The 19265-nt window shown below is 45.0% G+C and overlaps 1 protein-coding gene across 2 annotated transcripts in view; it reads right to left on the reverse strand.

Moving 5' to 3' along the window:
* WBP1L (WW domain binding protein 1 like) overlaps positions 1-19265 on the reverse strand; it is a 63943-nt gene that overhangs the window by 9935 nt on the left and 34743 nt on the right. For both annotated transcript variants that reach the window (XM_029080875.2, XM_029080876.2), the window contains exon 2: positions 8865-8967. In XM_029080875.2, coding sequence (XP_028936708.1) covers positions 8865-8967 — 103 coding nt within the window. The remainder of the gene's footprint in view (positions 1-8864; positions 8968-19265) is intronic.

The following is a 19265-nucleotide window of genomic DNA, read 5'->3' on the forward strand; positions in this document are numbered from 1 at the left end:
TTCATGATACTTCGGAGAAATTCTACTCTCCAACAAACAATCCCCACCTCCCTCCAAATCCAAAAGCCATGGGAAACAGATGCAGACTGGGGTTCTCTGGGATGTCCAGAGGGTGGGAGACTCGAGACTATACACTCGTTGTGAACAGGGAACTTGTCTCCTTAACGCTGCTGTAGTGTACTCTCCCAAGCGCTTAGTACAATACTCTGCACATAGTACGCACTCAATAAATACCACTGATGGACAGATTGCTCTTAAGAATCTCCTAAGCTTCAAGTCAATGGCAAAGCACGTGCAGCTAGAACCCTGCTTAGACATGGCCCGGCAACAAGACAAATCTACTTCAGTCACACTGAGTTTAGGCATTTCTTGGCTTTCTTTCTCTTTTTTTTTAATGGTATTTGTAAGTGCTTACTATATGCCGGGCACTGTTCTAAGCGCTGGGGTAAATACCAGTTAATAGTTTGGACATAGTCGCTGTCCCACATAGGGCACACGGTCTTAATTCCTATTTTAGAGATAATTCAAGCACAGAGAAGTTAAGTGACTTGCCCAAGGTCGCACAGCAGATGCGTGGTGGAGCCGGTATTAGAACCCAGGTCCTTCTCAAATGTGAATCTGAGAAGCTCTAGCCACTGTGCCTCACTGCTTCTCTCCTCCTCAATCCCTTTTTACGGCATTTCAGACAGAGGGGCTTGGGGTGGGTGGATTGGGTAGTCAGGTCCCCCTCCAAAATCAGTCTGATCCCTGTTCTAATTTAGCTTGGGGTTCTATACAGGCTGGTTTGGCATTTGGTCACCATGGGCTGGGGGTGATATCTCACCAACCCAGGACCCAGATTCTTACTAGGTCAAGCTCCAAAACCCAGGAGCTGAGTTTATCAGCGACTGAGATATATGGAGGGAAAGTGGAGGTAGAAATTAGGACCAGCAGCAGGGCTTTGGGACAATCAGTCATATTTATCAAGTGCTTACTATGTGCAGTGCACTTTACTAAGCACTTAGGAGAGCACAATACAACAGAATTAGCAGACACAGACAGCTAATCTAACTCTCCCAATGTGGGACACTGGAGCAGTAGGTTGCAGCAGGCCCAGAGAAGTGATTCAAGAGGAGACTTTCACACGGCTCCATATTTAAGCTGGAACTCACCAGAAGAGCAAATGTAGATGGAAAATTGCCCATCTGGTGCGGCTACTGCTTCCTAGAGTAAGTGGTCTGCTGATCGATTTCTAAGCAGCTCAAGGAGAGCTTGCTGAAGCTGCATTTGGAGGGGGCGGATCTAGTTCTGACCCCACCGTGGCCTTAGCCCAGTCACTAAAATGGGGAACTCAGCCTGCCGTATTCAATCTCTAAAAGGAACGAGGAGCAGAGAACAGTTGACTTCTGACATGGACTGCGGCTCCTTTTAAATGCTGCTGGGGGGTCTGCCTCAGGGGCCAGTTGGTTCTCACGCCCCAGAACGCACTGCACATTCCACCTGACTGCCATAAGGGCAAAATCCTTCCTATTGATTGGTGCAGTCCCCCGGCTGACCTGGGTGCCACTGTCTGAAATTCAGGCTGGGCAAAATCTGAACGATTAATGGGAAGGGTTGGAGGAGAAGGGACTGCCAAGACCAATCCTACTGTGGCTGAATTAGTGCCAACCTGACCCAACCTGCAGATTTAGATCCTGCAGGACCTGCGCGCTGATCTGTGCCCCTGCATGGCTCAAACCCGAGAGAACGTCTCAGGAAGATACCCTGACAGATAAGAGAGCAGAACAGACATGTCCTGCCAAAGCCCGTATCCGCCCTCCCATGACCAGCCCCGTTTTATCCAAACTGCACTCCCGGCAGATGCTTTGCCCACTTCTTTCTGAAGGGCTTGACAGCAAAACGTGTATTAAAACAACAATTCCCTCTTACTTTGAGCTGAGTTTGAAGTGAAGAGTAAAGAGTTTGCCAGAGTGAGCTAAAGAGCTGGAGAAAGGGATGAGGTGAAGGGAAGGAAGAGGGAATTCTAGGTCAAAGAGATCAGGAGACGGTAGACAGGTGGGAAACGAGGGGAGCTCTGAGCCGACCGTTTCGAGTCAATCTGAATGGCCTCCTGAAATGTGATACTGAATCTAATAGGCGTTGCAAAGGGTCAGCAATGCACTTTCTTATAATCTCTGCCAAGGAGTTCCTGGCTAAGGTTTTTTTTTTTTTTTTAAGAAGGGGGAGGCGAAAAAAACCTCACAGCTGTCTCAATTCCAGTCAAAGTCAAGAGGGGATTAGTGGGAACCGGGTTCAAAACAACAGAGAGCATAAACCCTTGATGTCAGCACCGGAGGCTCGTTTCCAACGCTCAATTTTCCTCCCACTCAGGCAAAAGGATTTCAGTTTTTTCCTTCCTGATGGTGGAAAAGAACAACATCCCTAATAAGGAGTAACTTAAAACACTGAGAAAATCTACTTTTACAGCGCAGGGACAAAAGAAATTACCGAGTTGTCTGATGACCAGGAAGCGGGGAGCAGTTTCACAATTCAGACAGACCCAAATTCCAGACCCTGTAGGGGCTGTGGGAAAAACAGATTCTGTTTGATGGAAAGCTTTACTTTGGGTTCTTTGTAGCTCTAACTTATTGAAGCTTTCAAAAGAGTTACATCGTTTCCCCACCGCTACAACGAAAGGGTTCTTTTTTTCCTCCCACACCCTTCCCCGCGAGCGTCACTGACAACTGGATTGGTGCTGCCCAAGGATGATCAGAGAGGATCCGGGTAGGAACCAAACTGGACCAGAACAAGCATCTCCCTTTCCATAAGTCTCCCCACTCCCCGGCCCAGACCCCCGTCGCCAGCTGTCCCAGGGTGACTGCTCTCAGTACCAAAGGGGGATGTGGGTGGGAAGGTCACCATTTCTGACCATGGTCCCCTCGCTTCACTCATAAGAATCCTTAGGTTCACTAGCAATGACACAAATGGGTCAGAACCATGGCCTGTCCAGCCCACAATTTGGTCTCCAAAAGTGGCAAGAGACTCCCGGACCACAATCAATCCTCACCTCGGGGATGCACTGATTTTCCCCCTTCAGATCCCTAATTCCCCCTCTACTCCCTCTGCCATCCCCCCTTTACCTCTCCGCAGCTAAAGCCTCATTTTCCCCTTTTCCCTCTGCTCCTCCACCTCTCCCTTCCCATCCCCACAGCACTGTACCCGTCCGCTCAACTATATATATTTTCGTTACCCTATTTATTTTGTTAATGAATTGTACATCGCCTTGATTCTATTTAGTTGCCATTGTTTTTACGAGATGTTCTTCCCCTTGACGCTGTTTAGTGCCCTTGTTCTTGTCTGTCCGTCTCCCCCGATTAGACTGTAAGCCCGTCAAACGGCAGGGACTGTCTCTATCTGTTGCCGACTTGTTCATCCCAAGCGCTTAGTACAGTGCTCTGCACATAGTAAGCGCTCAATAAATACTATTGAATGAATGAATGAATAATTTGTAACTTGGAACCCATTACGGACCACTTCTCCATAAATATATCCCAACCTCACTTGGACCTAATGATTTTTTCACCCTGCACAACTTTCTTTCTAAAGAATACTATTTCCTTACCATCCACCGTGTGAAGATTATTATTCTGTTTAATAATAATACTTGTAATTTTTTTTATAAATAGTATTTGTCAGGCACCTAAGTGCCGGACACTGTACTAAAAGCTAGGGTAGACCCAAAATAATCAGATGGGACAGATGAAGGAACTGAGGCACAGAGAAGTTGAGTGACTTACCCAAGGTCACACCGCAGACAAGTGAAAAGGTCAGGATTAGAACCCAAGTCTTTCTGGTTCCCAGGCCCGTACTCTGTTCACTAGGCCATGCTGCTTCTCAGGATTTATTGAACACTAAGTGCCAAAAGCTATGTTTAGCGCTGGGGCAGATACAAGATCATCAGATCCAGTCTTCCCCATAGGGGGCCCAGGTCTGCGCTTACTTCTTCAAGCTCAAGTGGATGTGGGATTCAGTGAGCAAGAGTTACACGTCCTCCTTGGCCACTGCCTTCGTGACTAGATACTTATTATTATTAGTGATATTCAAGCACATAGTACTGTACTAGTGCTGGAGTCGATACAAGATATTCAGTTCGGACAAAGATCCTTGATCTGTGACTACTACTACTACTACTAATTATGGTACTTAAGCGTTTACTATGTGCCAGGCACTGTACTAAGCACTGGGGTGGATACAAGTCAATCTGGTTGGACTCAGTCCCTAACCCACAAGGGGCTCACAGTCGCAATCCCCCTATTACAAATGAGATACTTGAGGCACAGAGAAGTGACTTGCCCAAAGTCACACTGCAGGTAAGCAGCAGAGACAGAATTAGAACCCAGGCCCTCTGGCTCCCAGGCCTGTGCTCTTCCCCCTAAGACACGCTGCTTCCTTGGAGTATAGGGCTAGCGCTCACTCACAAGGAAACTCACCTGTCATTTTTCAGTCCACGCACTCAGTTTTAATGAGGTCTTTGTGACCTTTATCCCAACCTGCATGGGCATTTCACCTCCCAGAAGAATTCAGAGATTTCAAGAATTCAGAGATTTCACTGCACATTTCTTCTTCCAGATCATTTATGGAGACATTAAAACTGGCTCTAGCACTGTGAGCCCCAGGGCTCCCCTCTATTTACATGCCCTATCCTGAAAAGTGGCCATTTTATCCCTTCCCTTTCCGTCCTATCTTTTTCACCAGTTTTCTATACAAGAGAGAATACTTGCTCCAATCCTCTGATTACTCTGCTTTTAATCTTTGGAACGGAACCACGTCAAAGGCCTTTAGAAAATGTAAATATGTGTCTAACTCGTTCCTACCTATCCACATTTTTACCAGCCCTTTCAAAAAGTTCCGGATTAGTGAGATATTACTTTTCCCCTTTTCACAACCATGCTATCCTTCTCTCAACAGGTTCTGTTTTTCTAAGTGCTCACTGATCCCACACTTAATTTGGGCTTCAACCAATTCTCCAACTATAGCAGTTATGTTTACTGCTCAGGATGGCTTCTGCAACCCTTTGTCTAAAGGGGAATGAGAGTGACGATCTGCCGATCCATCAGTGCTATGGTCACTGGTAAAGATAGGTTACACATTCTTGCCAGGAATTCTGAAACTTCAGGACTCTTGGACGGATGCCATCTAATCTGAGTAATTTGTTTATTCCACTGTTTTTTGGTAACTAGTAGGGAAAAATGACTAGCAATTGACGCTTTCTTTTTCCGCTTGCTCCCGCTCCAAACTGTGGTGAAAACTAAGCAGATTGGCTGGATCCCAAGCTGCCTTTAAATTCTGGACCATCAGGCACTGTCTTCCATATTTTAGGGGCAAGAGGCTAGTGGCGATCCTCTGCCAATGTCCCCAAAAGTTTTGTCAACTGGGAACTGCACCCCGACTTCATTTTCTCCTTTCAGGATCTGTGCAGTTTTCGTCTGATACTCTGGCTTTTTGGCAAAAACGTTCCAGACTTTTGTTTTGACATGGCGCTCAGAGGGATCATTTGAACTCAGTGATTCTCTACATTTTAAACAGTCTATCCACCTGCTTGGAATATCAGTTTTCCAGGCCCTGTCTCATCACTGTAAAAACAAAACAAAACAAAAAACCCGACAATGATTTTGCCCACCACTTTACTGCTTCGTATTGACAGGATTAGTTTGCCATGCCTTGAGGTGTTCTGTCCCTTCCCCCCAGTCTCATTCCCCACCCCATTAAGTCTGTTTATAATTAGGACGGACCTCGTCCACGGTCATAAGTTTCTTCTGGAAATTTCAGACTCCGCCACCCACCAATCCAACAGGGGAGCAAGCAAGATCCTGTTTACAAGAACCACTCCCATTGGCCACGAGGTGCGATTGAGTTTCAGAGAGAGGCATGTCTCGGCCAAGGTTCTAATTTTCTTTCCATTCCAAACAATATCCCTTCCAGTCACCCCCTCGCCTAAGTGCTGTCGTTCAAAAGAGAAAGAGAAGGGGGGGAAAAAGCCACAAAAAACAGCGATAAGGAACCTGGTTTGACAAGCATTCCTCATTAAAGAAGCTCCAAAATCTGTCTGGAAACACACAAGTCTGGTGGCTTTGAGCTATCTGGAACATGTGAAGTTTTAGCAAGGGTTTAAAAGTTTCGTGTCAGCCACTAGGGCAACATAACCACTGTTCCCAGATCCATATCCGGTCAAGCATGACAGGTGAGTCGGAAAGGTCCAGCCTCCGGTACTGGGTACTCATACAGGGTGCCCGGCAATGCCATCTAGGTCCCAAAGGAGGTTGGTATCTATTATCCCTACCTGTTATATATGCTAGACTTCAGTTCCCGACCCAGTGGCTGAAATGGTACTGGGTGCTTGCATGACTCGGATTCCAACTTATCTGCTGATTCAGCACCTTTCCATTTCCTAGCAACAGCTCTGGGGTTTGCTGATAATGCAGAGGAGTTGCGGGGTGGGGGGGCAGAGGGGCTCCTATTGGTACAACTTAGGAAAGAGGGGAAAAAAAAATCACACACACGAGCATCCTAAGAGTAATAATAACTCCAACCAAGTTTTACAAAATTCATATAGCACTTTTCTTTTGTCACATCAATGATCTAATTGTGTTCTTAATTTCCCAGTGAGAGAAAGAGGAAGAGGTGCATACAGGCCTAATTTTGCAGATGAGGAAACCAAGGCACAGAGAAGTGAAGTGACTTGTGGGCAGCAGTGGTGGAAGAAAGAACCCCCAGGCCTCCAGAAATCCCGGCACCATGCTCTTTCCATTATATTATACTGCTTCCAGGTGAACTTGGAGGGGGAAACATTTGGAGCGTGACAATGCCAGCAGGATAAACACAAAACAGCAAGAAAAAGGATGAAAGGAATGACATCTGCAGCTGTCTCAAGACTGCTGAGAACAGTCAGTCAGGGGCCTGGGTGAAAGCCAGGGATTCAGTCAGTCGGTCAATCGTATTTATTCAGCGCTTACTGTGTGCCGAGCACTATACTAGGCGCTGGGGAGAATACAATATAACAGACACCTTCCCTGCCCACTACGAGCTTACAGTCTAGAGGGGATTCCACTAAAAATAAATTTCAGCCAAGATTCTGGAAGTGCCTATTCCACGAGAAGGGGTAGGGAAACAACTGGAGAGACGGTCTGCAAAGAACAGCTAACAGGGGACAGTTAAGTTTTAGGCTGGTCGTCCTTGGTAGATGCCCCTCCAATACGGGGTAAGAGGTAAATAAAGTACCTTTGCAACCTAATTCACCAGCTGCGCAAACTCCCTTTCTTTCTCTACATCCCCACCACCCATCATAACCTGAGTGAGGTCCCTTAGGTGAACATGTGTTTAAATCAGAAGCAAAGGACCTCAAGTTAAACACTACACTGGCACCAATCCACTGATTCCATCCCCTTGGGTTGATTTTTTCCAGTGGGGTAAACAGTTCAGTAACATTGTCAAGATTTTCACTGGTCAGATAGAGGTGATGATATTTTACCTGTAAATATGTCCATATTTAAAAGGAACCCCACATCTGAAGGCTAGGAAAGGAGACCATTCATCTTAAATATTAACTTGGTCAAATTAAAGCTATATTACAAAAAAAAGAGCACCGGGAATAATAAGGCTAAAGATGGTATTTATTAAGTATTTACTATGTGCCAATAAATAGGCTAAGCCCTGGAATACATCCAAGAGAATCTGATCAGACTCTATTCCTGTCCCCCAATCTAAGACAGAGGGAGAGCAAGCACTTTATACCCATTTTACATTTTAGAAGCTGAGTGATCAGAGAAGCTGAGTGACTTGCCTAAGCTCATCCAGCAGAGACAGTGGCAGTCTAGAACCCAGATTTCAAACCCAAATCTCTTAACTCCCTATCCCGTGCTCTCTCCATTAAGCTACAGAGCTTTCAGGAGAAAAGTCATCAGCTGGGGAAGTCATCAAGTGAGGGGGCATCTATCAATACAGGATCGGGCTTCAAGTGAGCTGAGTTTGTTTCCTTGTGAGGGGGAGGAAGGAGGGGAATTGGTCTCAGCTGGAACAGTGTAGTTTGCTCTCTGTGCCCCCCAAAGCATTCTAAGACCCAAGAAATCGGGCTGATTACAATAAAAATGAGCCATGTAGCGACTTGGAGGAATGCAGAGAACCACTGGAATTAGAATCCCCATTTACTTCAGGTCTATGGATGTGGAAGGAAAAATCATCTCCCTGTCCCACCCAGAAAGCAGAGGGACTTGAATTCTGACAAATGGAGAGTGAAGAGAGGGAGCCGCCCCCGAAAAAGGCCCCCACCTTTGGCCCCCCCGTAGCCTCCTGAGGCTCCTCCATCGTGTCCCCAATGGGAGACTCCTCTGTCCCTCCACCATCACTCATCCAGTAGTCAGCAGTTCTCCTTAGGAAAAACTGCAACTGTGGAGGCCTCACCCAAAGTCTCCCTCCGGGGCGTTCAACTACTGGCCTAAGCACACCCCAAGGTGAGGGGCAACCAGAACGGACCACTAACTGTAGCGTGCAACCAGTCCACGACTGAGACAACCTCACATGTGACTCCAGTTCTAGCCTAGCTACTGCCTAAGGATCTGGAGAGGCTTCTTCTCTGCCTGCTTTTCTGAGCACCATCACAATAGTGATTTTGAAGCCCTACTATCCGAGAAAGGCCCGTCCCCTTATTACAGCTTCACAAAATCGTTGCCCTAGCTGTTGCCAAGACAGGCGGGGGCAGATGAATAAAATTCTCCTTCCTCCGATTCTAGAAGGGTCTGGCTGCTGAATCGCTTGCCCGCCGTCGGGGAAGACCCGACCATTTCTCGAACAAGAGAGGCAAATTTTAGGCAGATTGCAAAAGGCTAAACACCACAAAGACAAGCACTTACACCAGAGTTCATAGTAGTAGTTGCAGCACTGCGACTGTCCACAGCAGTGTCCCGTGTCACATATGTAACTCTGATTGTTGATGCCCACACAGGTTTCCTTATCCTAAAATCAAAAAGAATTTTAACGTTACATTACAACCTTAAACACCTCTGCTCTGTCTCCCTAGCCATCCTCTCATCCCCAGCCTTCATGCAGCACCACAAATCTCTAATTCAGCTGGTTTACTCATTATGGAGAACGGGCCACTACCTCCAAGTTGAAGAAAATTCAGATTCTAAAACATGAGTGTTACGTTCAAAAGGTGGAAGGCTGCTTCCCTTTATTTATAGCCAAGTGGCAATTACTGTGCCTTCCTCTAAAATCCAGCCCTTCTAATTAGCAGCAGGTTTTAGGATTGATTTTTTTTTTTATTAAATCGGCTTCCTGGGGAAATTTCTTCCTGAAATACTTTCATCAGTTTTCCAGGATTAACTGTCATATGAACTATATTTTTTCCACCCAACAAAACTCACTGTGCAGAATGTGGTTGTGAGGGCGCCATAGGGATGATAATGTAAACTCCCATCGCACAGAGAGGCCCAAAAATCTGCTGCTCTTATAGTTCTCGATTATCTAAGACTATGGAAACTTCAGCCCCACTATGCTGGGCAAATTCCAGTTTGCTTCACTGCATTTTTCCTATTGCGAGTCCCTTTAAAAAAGTTCAACCGGATACACGAGTCTACGTCACTCCCTTGGCTGGGACAGTTGTGGAGGGTGGCTTTGGAGCTATCAAACAGCTGCCATATTCCATTTCAGAAACAGCTTCACTGCAGTGGTGGGTGGAGAGAAACAGAAAGCAAAAAAAAAAAATAAAAAAAACACACCCATATATAGGATGTGAGAGCCACACCATATCCTAATGTTAACTGTGATGCCAAAATCATCTTTGGAGAGCAAGGAACTGCCAACTATCTAATACCTTTTGATGTAAGTCATTTTTGTGTTGCTAAGTTTTTCTCCATTCGCAAGAAAACCACCCTCCTAAATGGAGAAAAGAAACCGTCAGTATTTGTAACATCTCAACAAGCCAAGTGGATCCAGAAGATATACATCATGCAGCTCTCAAACCAGGCATGCCAGCCCCTAAATTTTGCCCTGTACTACATCTTGCTCCTCTTGCTGAGAGGGAGAATAAGCAAATTATTCCAGTTACTGTGAACAGGGCTACGATGTGTGACAGTGAGTCACTGAGCAACCCCATTTGATTGGAACTAACGTCTGGAGGATTTGAGGTAGAATTGATTTTCGTTTCCTACTACAGTTCTCTGTTTAACTGGACTGTGTACTGCCCTTGGCTGACCTAAGAATGGTTCCTCAAATTCTTCCCCTATGATATTCTGCCACACCTTAAAAACTGCCTTTGAGTACAGAATGTGAGTGTATGAGAAGAGAAAGATGAGAGGACATTTCTAAACCATGAAAACTACCCAAGTGTCAGGTTACTCTGCCAATCCCTGGAAACTGAGCCACTGCACTGCCTTGACAGTTACAAAACCAAATCCAACAGAGCAGGAAAAATCAGGAAATGCACAAGTGATGCTAAAGGAACTTTTCCTTTTGGAAGATTTCCATTTAGGATAAGTAAGCAAAAATAACACTTGGGATAGATTGTACTGACAGAACTGTGGAATTCTAATAAACACTGTTAAAAACCCAAACTAAGAGGCAGAGGTTTCAAACTGCAAGAAGTAATGGGATCTAGTGGAGAGCATGGGCCTGGGGGTCGGAGGGCATGGGTTCTATTCCCAGCTCTGCCACATGTCTGCTGTGTGACCATGGACAAGTCATTTCACTTCTCTGTGCCTCAGTTACCTCGTCTGTAAAATAGGGATTAAGACTGAAAGTCCTGTGTGGGACATGGACTGTGTCCAACTTGATTAGCTTGAATCTACCCCAACACTTAGTACAGTGCCTGCCAGGTAGTAAGCACTTAAATACCATTTAAAAACAAAAAACCTTTAAAGCAAGTTGGGAGTGACCCTTACCCAAGCTACATTTTTAGCGAGTATCATAGAGAAGCATCATGGTCTAGTAGAAAGAGCACAGGCCTGAGAGTCAGAGGACCCAGGTTCTGATCCCAGCTCTGCCACTTGCCTGCTGTGCGACCTTAGACAAGTCATTTAACTTCTCAGTGCTTCGGGATCTTCATCTGTAAAACTGAGATTCAGTTAGTTACCTGTTCTCCCTCCTACTTGGACTGTGAAACCCAAGTGCGACAAGGCTGTGTGCAACCTGATTAACTTATAGCTACCTTAGCACTTAGAACAGTGCTTGACACAGAGTAAGCACTTAAATATAATGGTGATGATGATAGTGATAATAATAATAAAAAAGGCAAACTGAACCTGCACGTCGGTAGTTAGTAACTGAAGTCCCCGCATCCGACACTTCCAATTGGCCTGAGTCATTCGCCTGTTATAATTAGGATGAACTGACCCTCGCTCTCACTTGCTATTTTTCCCAGGGCAGGCACTCTATTTTCAATTTAGCCAGATTTTATAGCAGCACTAGTATTGGTATTCCTCCCTGCCCCTCAAATTTAGCCTCTCGACAAAAGCAGGATTTTTTGACCCAACTTCACAGTGCACAGATCGAACTGCTTGCCTTCAAGCTCTTCAAGAGGACGAGTGCTCCAGATCCCCTGACGCAAAGGAGGACTCTGGCTCGGTTTCTTTCCCACGTATCTCCCCAGAAGAGGCACGGACTCTAAAGGGGGGTGTGGCCGACTGCTTCTAAGTGCACCCGGATGCTATTGAAAGTGTTTTCAATCTAAACAAGCAGTATCCTCACGACTGCCGGTGTCTACTTTTCTCTCAACACTCCATTCCCCGGAGACAGAAGGCCTGGTACTAAATAGGGCCTGACTCATTCTTCTGCTATGCCTCCACCTTCCTGGGCACAGCAGAATCGCAGGAGTCGCGGCCCCTGCCCGACTCTGACGGAGGAAGTCTGTTTGGCGGGCCACTCGGCCAATTCCCCTGGGTCTAGAATGAACTTTTTCGTACCTTCGGTATCCGTGAGGTTGTTCCAGGTAAAGGGGGGCAAACAGTGGAATGAGAGAAGCTGGTCGGGAGAGGTAGAGTCAGGTCAGAAGCCAAGACTCCGGCTCCAAATTCCTCCCCAAATTCAGGAGTGCTTCTGTCTCAGGAAAACGGTTTTGTTTACTTGCCGTTCCATTTTCTTTAATTAAAGGGCCTCTATGGTTATCTGCCTGAAGGAACACATACCATCTGAATAACCAAACCAACCCCAACGCATTGCTCACAAAATCACCATTAGCAACTGCTGAAAGATACTTGAGAAGAAGAAAGCTTTAATAAAAGTTGAAACACTTCACTCCCAAGCTTGGTCTTGCCTTGCAGGTTATTCTTTATAGGATAGTCAATGGCTTCTTCAGAAGGCTGTCTGTCAGACATTCAGCCAAGGGTGACCTATACTATAGGCTTTTAAAATATGTGTTCGATCTGATTAATTTGCATCTATCCCTGAGCTTAGAACAGTGCTTGACACAGAACGAGAGCTTAATAAATACCATAATAATAATAATAATCCAATAATAATATTAATACTAGTAATAGTCGCAGCATACACTCCAAAGCTTTTCATATCAATAATGACTGAAGGATTTTAGTTGCTAAGAACGCATGCCAATGCCCCGGTCCATCACTTGCTAGACAAACATTCCACAACCCTGTTGTTGCTGAAAACCGAGGACTGGCACGAAGGGAAAAGAAACATGTGTGAACAAGACGTGCACAGAGCTGGAAAGAATAATTTCCATAATTTAAAAGTTATGAGCAATGTTGATATATGAACACATGCACAAAAAGTTACCTCATTCTCTTTGATGGGAGCAAAACCCGAAGGATTAAAAAATTTTCCTCAGCAGTATCCAGGTCCTATGGTTGCTATTCTTAGCTTAGCAGTCGTAAAGGTCAATTTAATCAGTGCGAGAACTTTCTTAGCACCAACATAAAAACTGAGGGAAATATGTTCTTGCTTTATGGCTTTAATTCCCTCACTCTCTACTTGTAAAATTTTTCTCGAAATTCAGCTCAAAGGCAACTGCCCCTGGGAAGCTAGCCACCTGTACTTTTAAAACAAACATCATATTACTGGGGAAAAAAATTAGGACCGCTTCCATGCCCAATATAAAATTGTGAGTGGTTTGGCAGATGAATACAAATAGAGTTGAGAGCGGGGCCTCTTTGCTTCTTAGGTTGGCTAGAGGCAAAAACAGCAAATGCCCAAGTTTAAATGCTCTAATTTCTCCAACAATCTTTAAATAAAAAATAAAAACGAGTTCCACTGAGTGCTTTTCAAATGAAAACAGTAGTCTTCTGAATACTTCTGTAGCACTGGACTTTTTTTCTTAAGGATGGCACTTATCAATGTTTTCTCAGCCAATTAGCTCCATTTTAAGATTTGTAAGCTGCTCCTACTACAGAGGAAATGGTAAAACTGGCTTCTGTTTAGTTCTTTTATATCAGTAGTAACTTTCTTTCCTGCCCCAGTGTTTTTGAAAGTCATGTCAAAAGCGCACTTGGATAACAGCAATTATAGAGGAGGGGGTCAATTATGACACAAAACTACTTGATAATACCTCCAATTAATCTTAACTGTATCCAAAGGATCATAATTACTTCACGGATCACTGACAACAAAGTAGCTCCTCTACCATTACTATTAAAATATGTCCTAGACTTAAAAAGATGCTTGTTAGTCTGGTTCTAGCACTGAGAAAGCCTTCAAGAATTTTGAAAATATAGCACTTCCAAGTCAGGTAAATTACGGTTCTCTCCTACGGTTTCTTAATAGGCATCTAGAACAAGAGCCATGGGGCAGGAGGGTGTCCCAAATAATACCCTGGATAGGTAGAAGGATAGATGGGCTGCCACCTGAATCATTTAACACTCCAATTCTGGAGATGCTTTCTTCAGATGAGCCATTCTCCTTCCTAGGGAAACTGCTGTTCAGCTACACAATGTGTGGAGTGAATGTGATAACTTTAGGGGGACAGAAAAATAGGCAGTTTCTTAAGTGGGGGTGCCACTTCTCCAACGTTATCCGGGGTATTGGGTTGTTCTGAGTAAAGGGGAGGGAATGGTAATAATACTAATAATAATACTAATATTTTCTCCAAGAATACCACCACCACCCTTGAATGGGTTTGGGGTTTTATTTTTCCAAAGTGCTTTCACATTCGTTACATTATTTTTTTCCTCCCAACAGCACTGTTGCAGGAGGGAATGGGGGGTAGTATCTTCATTCAAAAGATGAGGAAACCAAGGTAGAGAGAAGTTAAGAGACTTGTCCAGATTCAGCCAGCAGGTCAGTGACCAAACTGAGCCTAGAGCCCAAGTCTCCTGAGTTCCAGCCCCACGTTCCTTCCCCAAGAACCTGCTCCTCCTGGGAAATACGGCACATGGCAAGCCCCCCCCCCGCCCCCCAGTGAGGTGCTGCTCAAGAGCCTCTTGGAAATCAGGGGGAAGAAGGGAAGAGAAGGCTTCCTTTTTAAATAGGGGTCCTGGCTTGTTGACCTCCAACTTGGGTCGGCCCCAAAAGCCCTATGTAGCACCTTCATTCATTCTATTCATTCATACATTCAAATTTATTGCGTGCTTACTGCGTACAGAGCACTATACTAAGCGCTTGAGAAAGTGCAATACAACGATAAACAGAAACAGTCCCTGCACACAATGAACTTCAGTGGGGGGCGGGGAAGCAGACATTAATATAAAAAAAAATTACAGATATGTACATGAGTGCTGTGGGGCTGGGCAGGGGGAAGAATGGAGGGAGCAAGTCAGGGCGACACAGACGGGAGTGGTAGAAGATCAACCCAGTTCATTTCCACGTTGACCCTGCCATGGAATTTGCAAACTATTCAAACAGTAATCCCCATTTAAAAAACAACAACTTTCTAATGGGCAAGATTGGTGACAAGGTTATGTATATGGTTTCAATTTTCACAACACTTGAAAGGAGTCCATTTTCCTGCATTTCTCCATTATAAGACTTCCTATTCATGATGCATGGCAAACTGTATCGCACACGGTCTCTCTGGTAAACTGGAAATAGCAAAAGTCTAATCATCCTGGAAAACCTGATTGATGATAGCAATTTTAGATGAGGTCAAGGACCCCTTCAGAAACATCGCCAGGGGCTTCAATCGCCTCTGCTGCTGAGGCATCACAGCACGCTGATATCCCCGGGAAGAAGCTGGATTTGTTTCCTTCAGACAAGGATTTTGACCGAGAATGCCCTCGACAAAATAGGAGCCCTTGCTCCTAGTCACGTCCATTCTACTCAAAGGAGATGGATTCGTTTAACTCCCCTTCTGTACATTCTCTCACAGAATGCAAGTTTGGCCTCCTCTGGGTGATTCCATTCTGAATCAAGGTGTCTGGAATTTGGTTTGACTACAGTACCACCAGGACAATGAATATCAGTTATGATGAAGTATGTGTGACCCAGCAGCCCAGAAGATAGCTGAGAAAAACACCTTTTAAATACATTTCATGGGCCACAATCGCCACCATGTTTAAAGCCCAAAAAAGGGGCAGAAAAAGTATTTTTAATTAGCTTACAACTATCATAAGATTAAAAGCTAAACGTATAATGTTTACAAGTCAATGGAGGAGGCAAATATGAATAGAGAGACAACTTCTATAGATCATGGGGAAAAAAGTCTGGGAAAAACTGTAAAGGAGAATGAATTCGGTCATTTGACGAAGTTTAACCTAGAAAGAGCCTTAGACCTTGCTTTTGGAAAGTCCAGGTGATCAAAAACCTAGTCACCTCAGGTCAAGTGTGTGTGTTGGGGGGGGGGGAGGGCAGTGGAGCACGAAAAGGGACAGAATCAAAGGGGAAAATGGAGAAAGGGGCAGAGGAGGAACACAGAAAAGAATGTTGAAATGGTCTTGATCTCCCTCAGATGTACCCCCATCTCAGACAACCATTCCTTTAGATTTTCTGGGGCAGTTAGGTCTAGAAGAACTTTTAGCTGGAAGAGGACAAATGTTGGAATCAAACCTGCCTGAACTGGAACATCAATCTATTCACCTCAAATCTGTCGCAAGGTAGCTGTGCTGGGTCTTAATCTCCTACTTGGGGCTTTCGCTCAGATCTAAGAGCACAAGAGGGTTTTAGACTTTGAGTCCCATGTGGGACAGGTACCATATCAAGAAGTAGTGTGATCTAGTGGTAGAGCAGGGGCCTGGGAGTCAGAAGGACTTGGGTTCTAATCCAGCTCTGCCACTTGTCTGCTGTGTGACCTTGGGCACAGTTCCCACATCTGAAAAATAGGGATTAAGACTGTGAGCCCCTGTGGGATATGGACTGGATCCAACCTAATTAGCTTGTATCTACCCCAGCCCTTAGTACCGTGCCTGGCACATAGTAAGTGCTTAACAAATACCATTTAAAAAAAAATGCTAGACTGATTTGTATCTCCCCCAGCACTGAGAATAGTTGATAACTGAGAACAGAACAGTTATGGGCAGGGAACAAGTCTACCAACTCTGTTATACTGCACTCTCCCAAGATCTTAGGAGAGTGCTCTGCACACAGTAAGCACTCAATAAATACAATTGATTGGCACATAGTAAGGGCTTAACAAGTCTCACAAGTCCTCAAGGAGTTGTATAACTAGCACAGCCATCATTTAATTTGGCATATTAGACAGCATCTGCTTAAAATGTGAGACTGTGAGCCCGTTGTTGGGCAGGGAATGTCTCTATCTGATGCCGAATTGTATATTCCAAGTGCTTAGTATAGTGCTCTGCACACAGTAGGTGCTCAATAAATACGATTGAATGAATGAATGAATAAAAGATGAGGACAAACTGCTTCTACAGGTAGCTCTGCTGAGGGTCAGCCCTCCACTCAACCCAAACTTACGGAGAGGGTGATTTACCAAACACGGGAAGCAGCGTGACTAGTGGGTAGAACCTGGACCTATGCGTAAAAAAGTCCTGAGTTCTAATCCCAGCTCCACCACTTGTCTGCTGTGTAACCTTGGACAAGTTGCTTCACAAATCTGTGCCTCAGCTACCTCATCTGTAAAATGGGAATAAAAGCTGTGAGCCCCATGTGGGACATGGACTGTGTCCAATCTACCTTGTATCTACCCCAGCACTTAGTAGAGTGTCTGGCACATAGTAAGCGCTTATATTTAAGGAAAAAAAAAAGAATCCTCTATTGCACACATTCATTTCCCACTCAGCCCTCTCCTCCTTCCCCCCGTCTCCAGCTAGGTAGGATTGTTTCGCTTTTAAAATTTTTACCAGCCCAACATTCCTAACATAAGTCAAGGCAGAGCTCTTCGTCATATTCAGTTAGTGATATTCAGAAGGGATTAGATCCTGAACTGCACTTTTCCTGCCAGGAGGCCCCTGGGAAAAACCAAGCAACAAGCTACTGACAACAAGTGAAACAGGAAAAAAGTGGGGAGTTTGGATTGGGGATGCCAGACAACTTGCTGTTAACTAAACAGGAAGTTTTAATTTCAAAAATCAAGATCACTTGGGCAAAGATGTCCACCTTGAAATACAAAAGAAAATGAAAAAGTCTCAGTAGATCTGAAATACTGAAGTTAAATGTTTATTAATAATAATAATGGTATTTGTTAAGCACTTACTATGTGCTGACACTGTTCTAAGCACTGGGGTGGATACAAGCAAATCAGGTTGGACACAGCCCCTGCCCCATGAGGGGCTCACAGTCTCAATCCCCATTTTACAGATGAGGTAACTGAGACCCAGAGAAGTAAAGTGACTTGCCCAAGGCCACACAGCAGACAAATGGCGAAGCTGGGATTAGAACCCATGACCTTCTGACTCCCAGGCCCAAGCTCTATCCACTACACAATGTTGCTTCTCTAGGCTGTTTATTCCCAGATGTATTTTTAAAAGGATTTATCAACTGCCATTTCTATCAGGGTGCTATTTAATCTAAGTAAAAATAAGTTCCTGAACTATATAATCGCCATTGTTTCCAGTTCACTGTTATAGATGGCAGAGCCAATGAGGCTCCCCTCTATTTACTTGTCTGTCTGAAAAACAGCCCCAGATTTAGTGTTGACAGAAGTTTCAGCACAGTTCCTGAAAGCTGTTTATTTCTGCTTCAGAGAGGGAGTTATATCAAAAATGGCTTCCCTGCCATCTGATTGAGTCTAAGAAATAGATTTCTCCATCCCTCAGCAACAACATTAAGGAAAGCAGGAATTTCCCTAATTGAAAAGCTCTCCTTAAAACCCCAACAACAGGTAACCTCAGGGTGGGGATTTGTACCATTTTACCTAAAGTCAGTTACCCATAGTGCAAGCTTTGGCAACAAGAATCCAGCTCAGTCTCAAACTTGCTTCTTGTCAGTATTCTGACTTCATGATTTTTGAGCACACACACCCAGCTTTCAGGTGCACTTCACAAGAGATAAATGAAAAGTGTGGCTTCAGAATGAGTACGCAAAGGTGTTGCTGTTGACAAACTGACCGGGAAGGATTAAACTTGTTCGAACCCCCCTCCAAACTGCACATGCCTCTCGACTTCCCAGTGAAGCACAAGCCGATCCAATTGGGAGCTCCAGCTAAGAAATCTTCATTTGCTTAGGACAAAGTCTCCTCCTGGGCTGTCTAACCTTAACATCTGACCACCGAAGCATTCCATGGCAAGCTTACAAGGAGCAAGCGAAGACCTGAGCACGGCACAGAAACAAGAAACTGCGAGAAGAAGGGATCCAGGAGCCTGTCTGCCTGTACAGCATTCCTGCCCCACCAGCTCTGCAAGATTCCCTCATGGTCAACGTCCAGAACAGATGTGCCGGACAGCTAGGAACGAAGCAGTCGGAGCACGGCACAGTGGGGTGGCTTGCATCTGCTAAACGCCAAATGAAAACCACATGCTAAACTGTGTGGTGCCTGAAAACAAGATACAGTAGCTAAGCAAAGAGTCATGTTCTGATGTGTATGCCTGTTTGGCTGGTGTGTTAACCTAACCAAGGCAAAGGCAAAGGGAACACAACAGCAACCCGTAATAGCACTGTCTACCATCCCCTTCTCCTGGAAACTTTATCCAACCTTGGCTTCACTGACACTGTCCTTTCCTGGTTCTCCTCTTATCTCAGTCTCAGACATAAGTCTGAGAGACTTATCCTCAGTCTCTTTTGTGGGCTTCTCCTCTGCCTCCCCCCACCAGACTGTGGGAGTCTCTCAAGGTTCAATTCTGGGTCCCCATCTATTCACTCCCATGGCTTCAACTACCACCTCTAGGTGGATAATTCCCAAATCTACATCTCCAGCTCTTATCTCTCTCCCTCTCTGCAGAGTCACATTTCTTCCTGCCTTCAAGACATCTCCG

The sequence above is a fragment of the Ornithorhynchus anatinus genome, chromosome 16, assembly GCF_004115215.2.
Source record: "Ornithorhynchus anatinus isolate Pmale09 chromosome 16, mOrnAna1.pri.v4, whole genome shotgun sequence".
Classification (NCBI taxonomy): Eukaryota; Metazoa; Chordata; class Mammalia; order Monotremata; family Ornithorhynchidae; genus Ornithorhynchus; species Ornithorhynchus anatinus.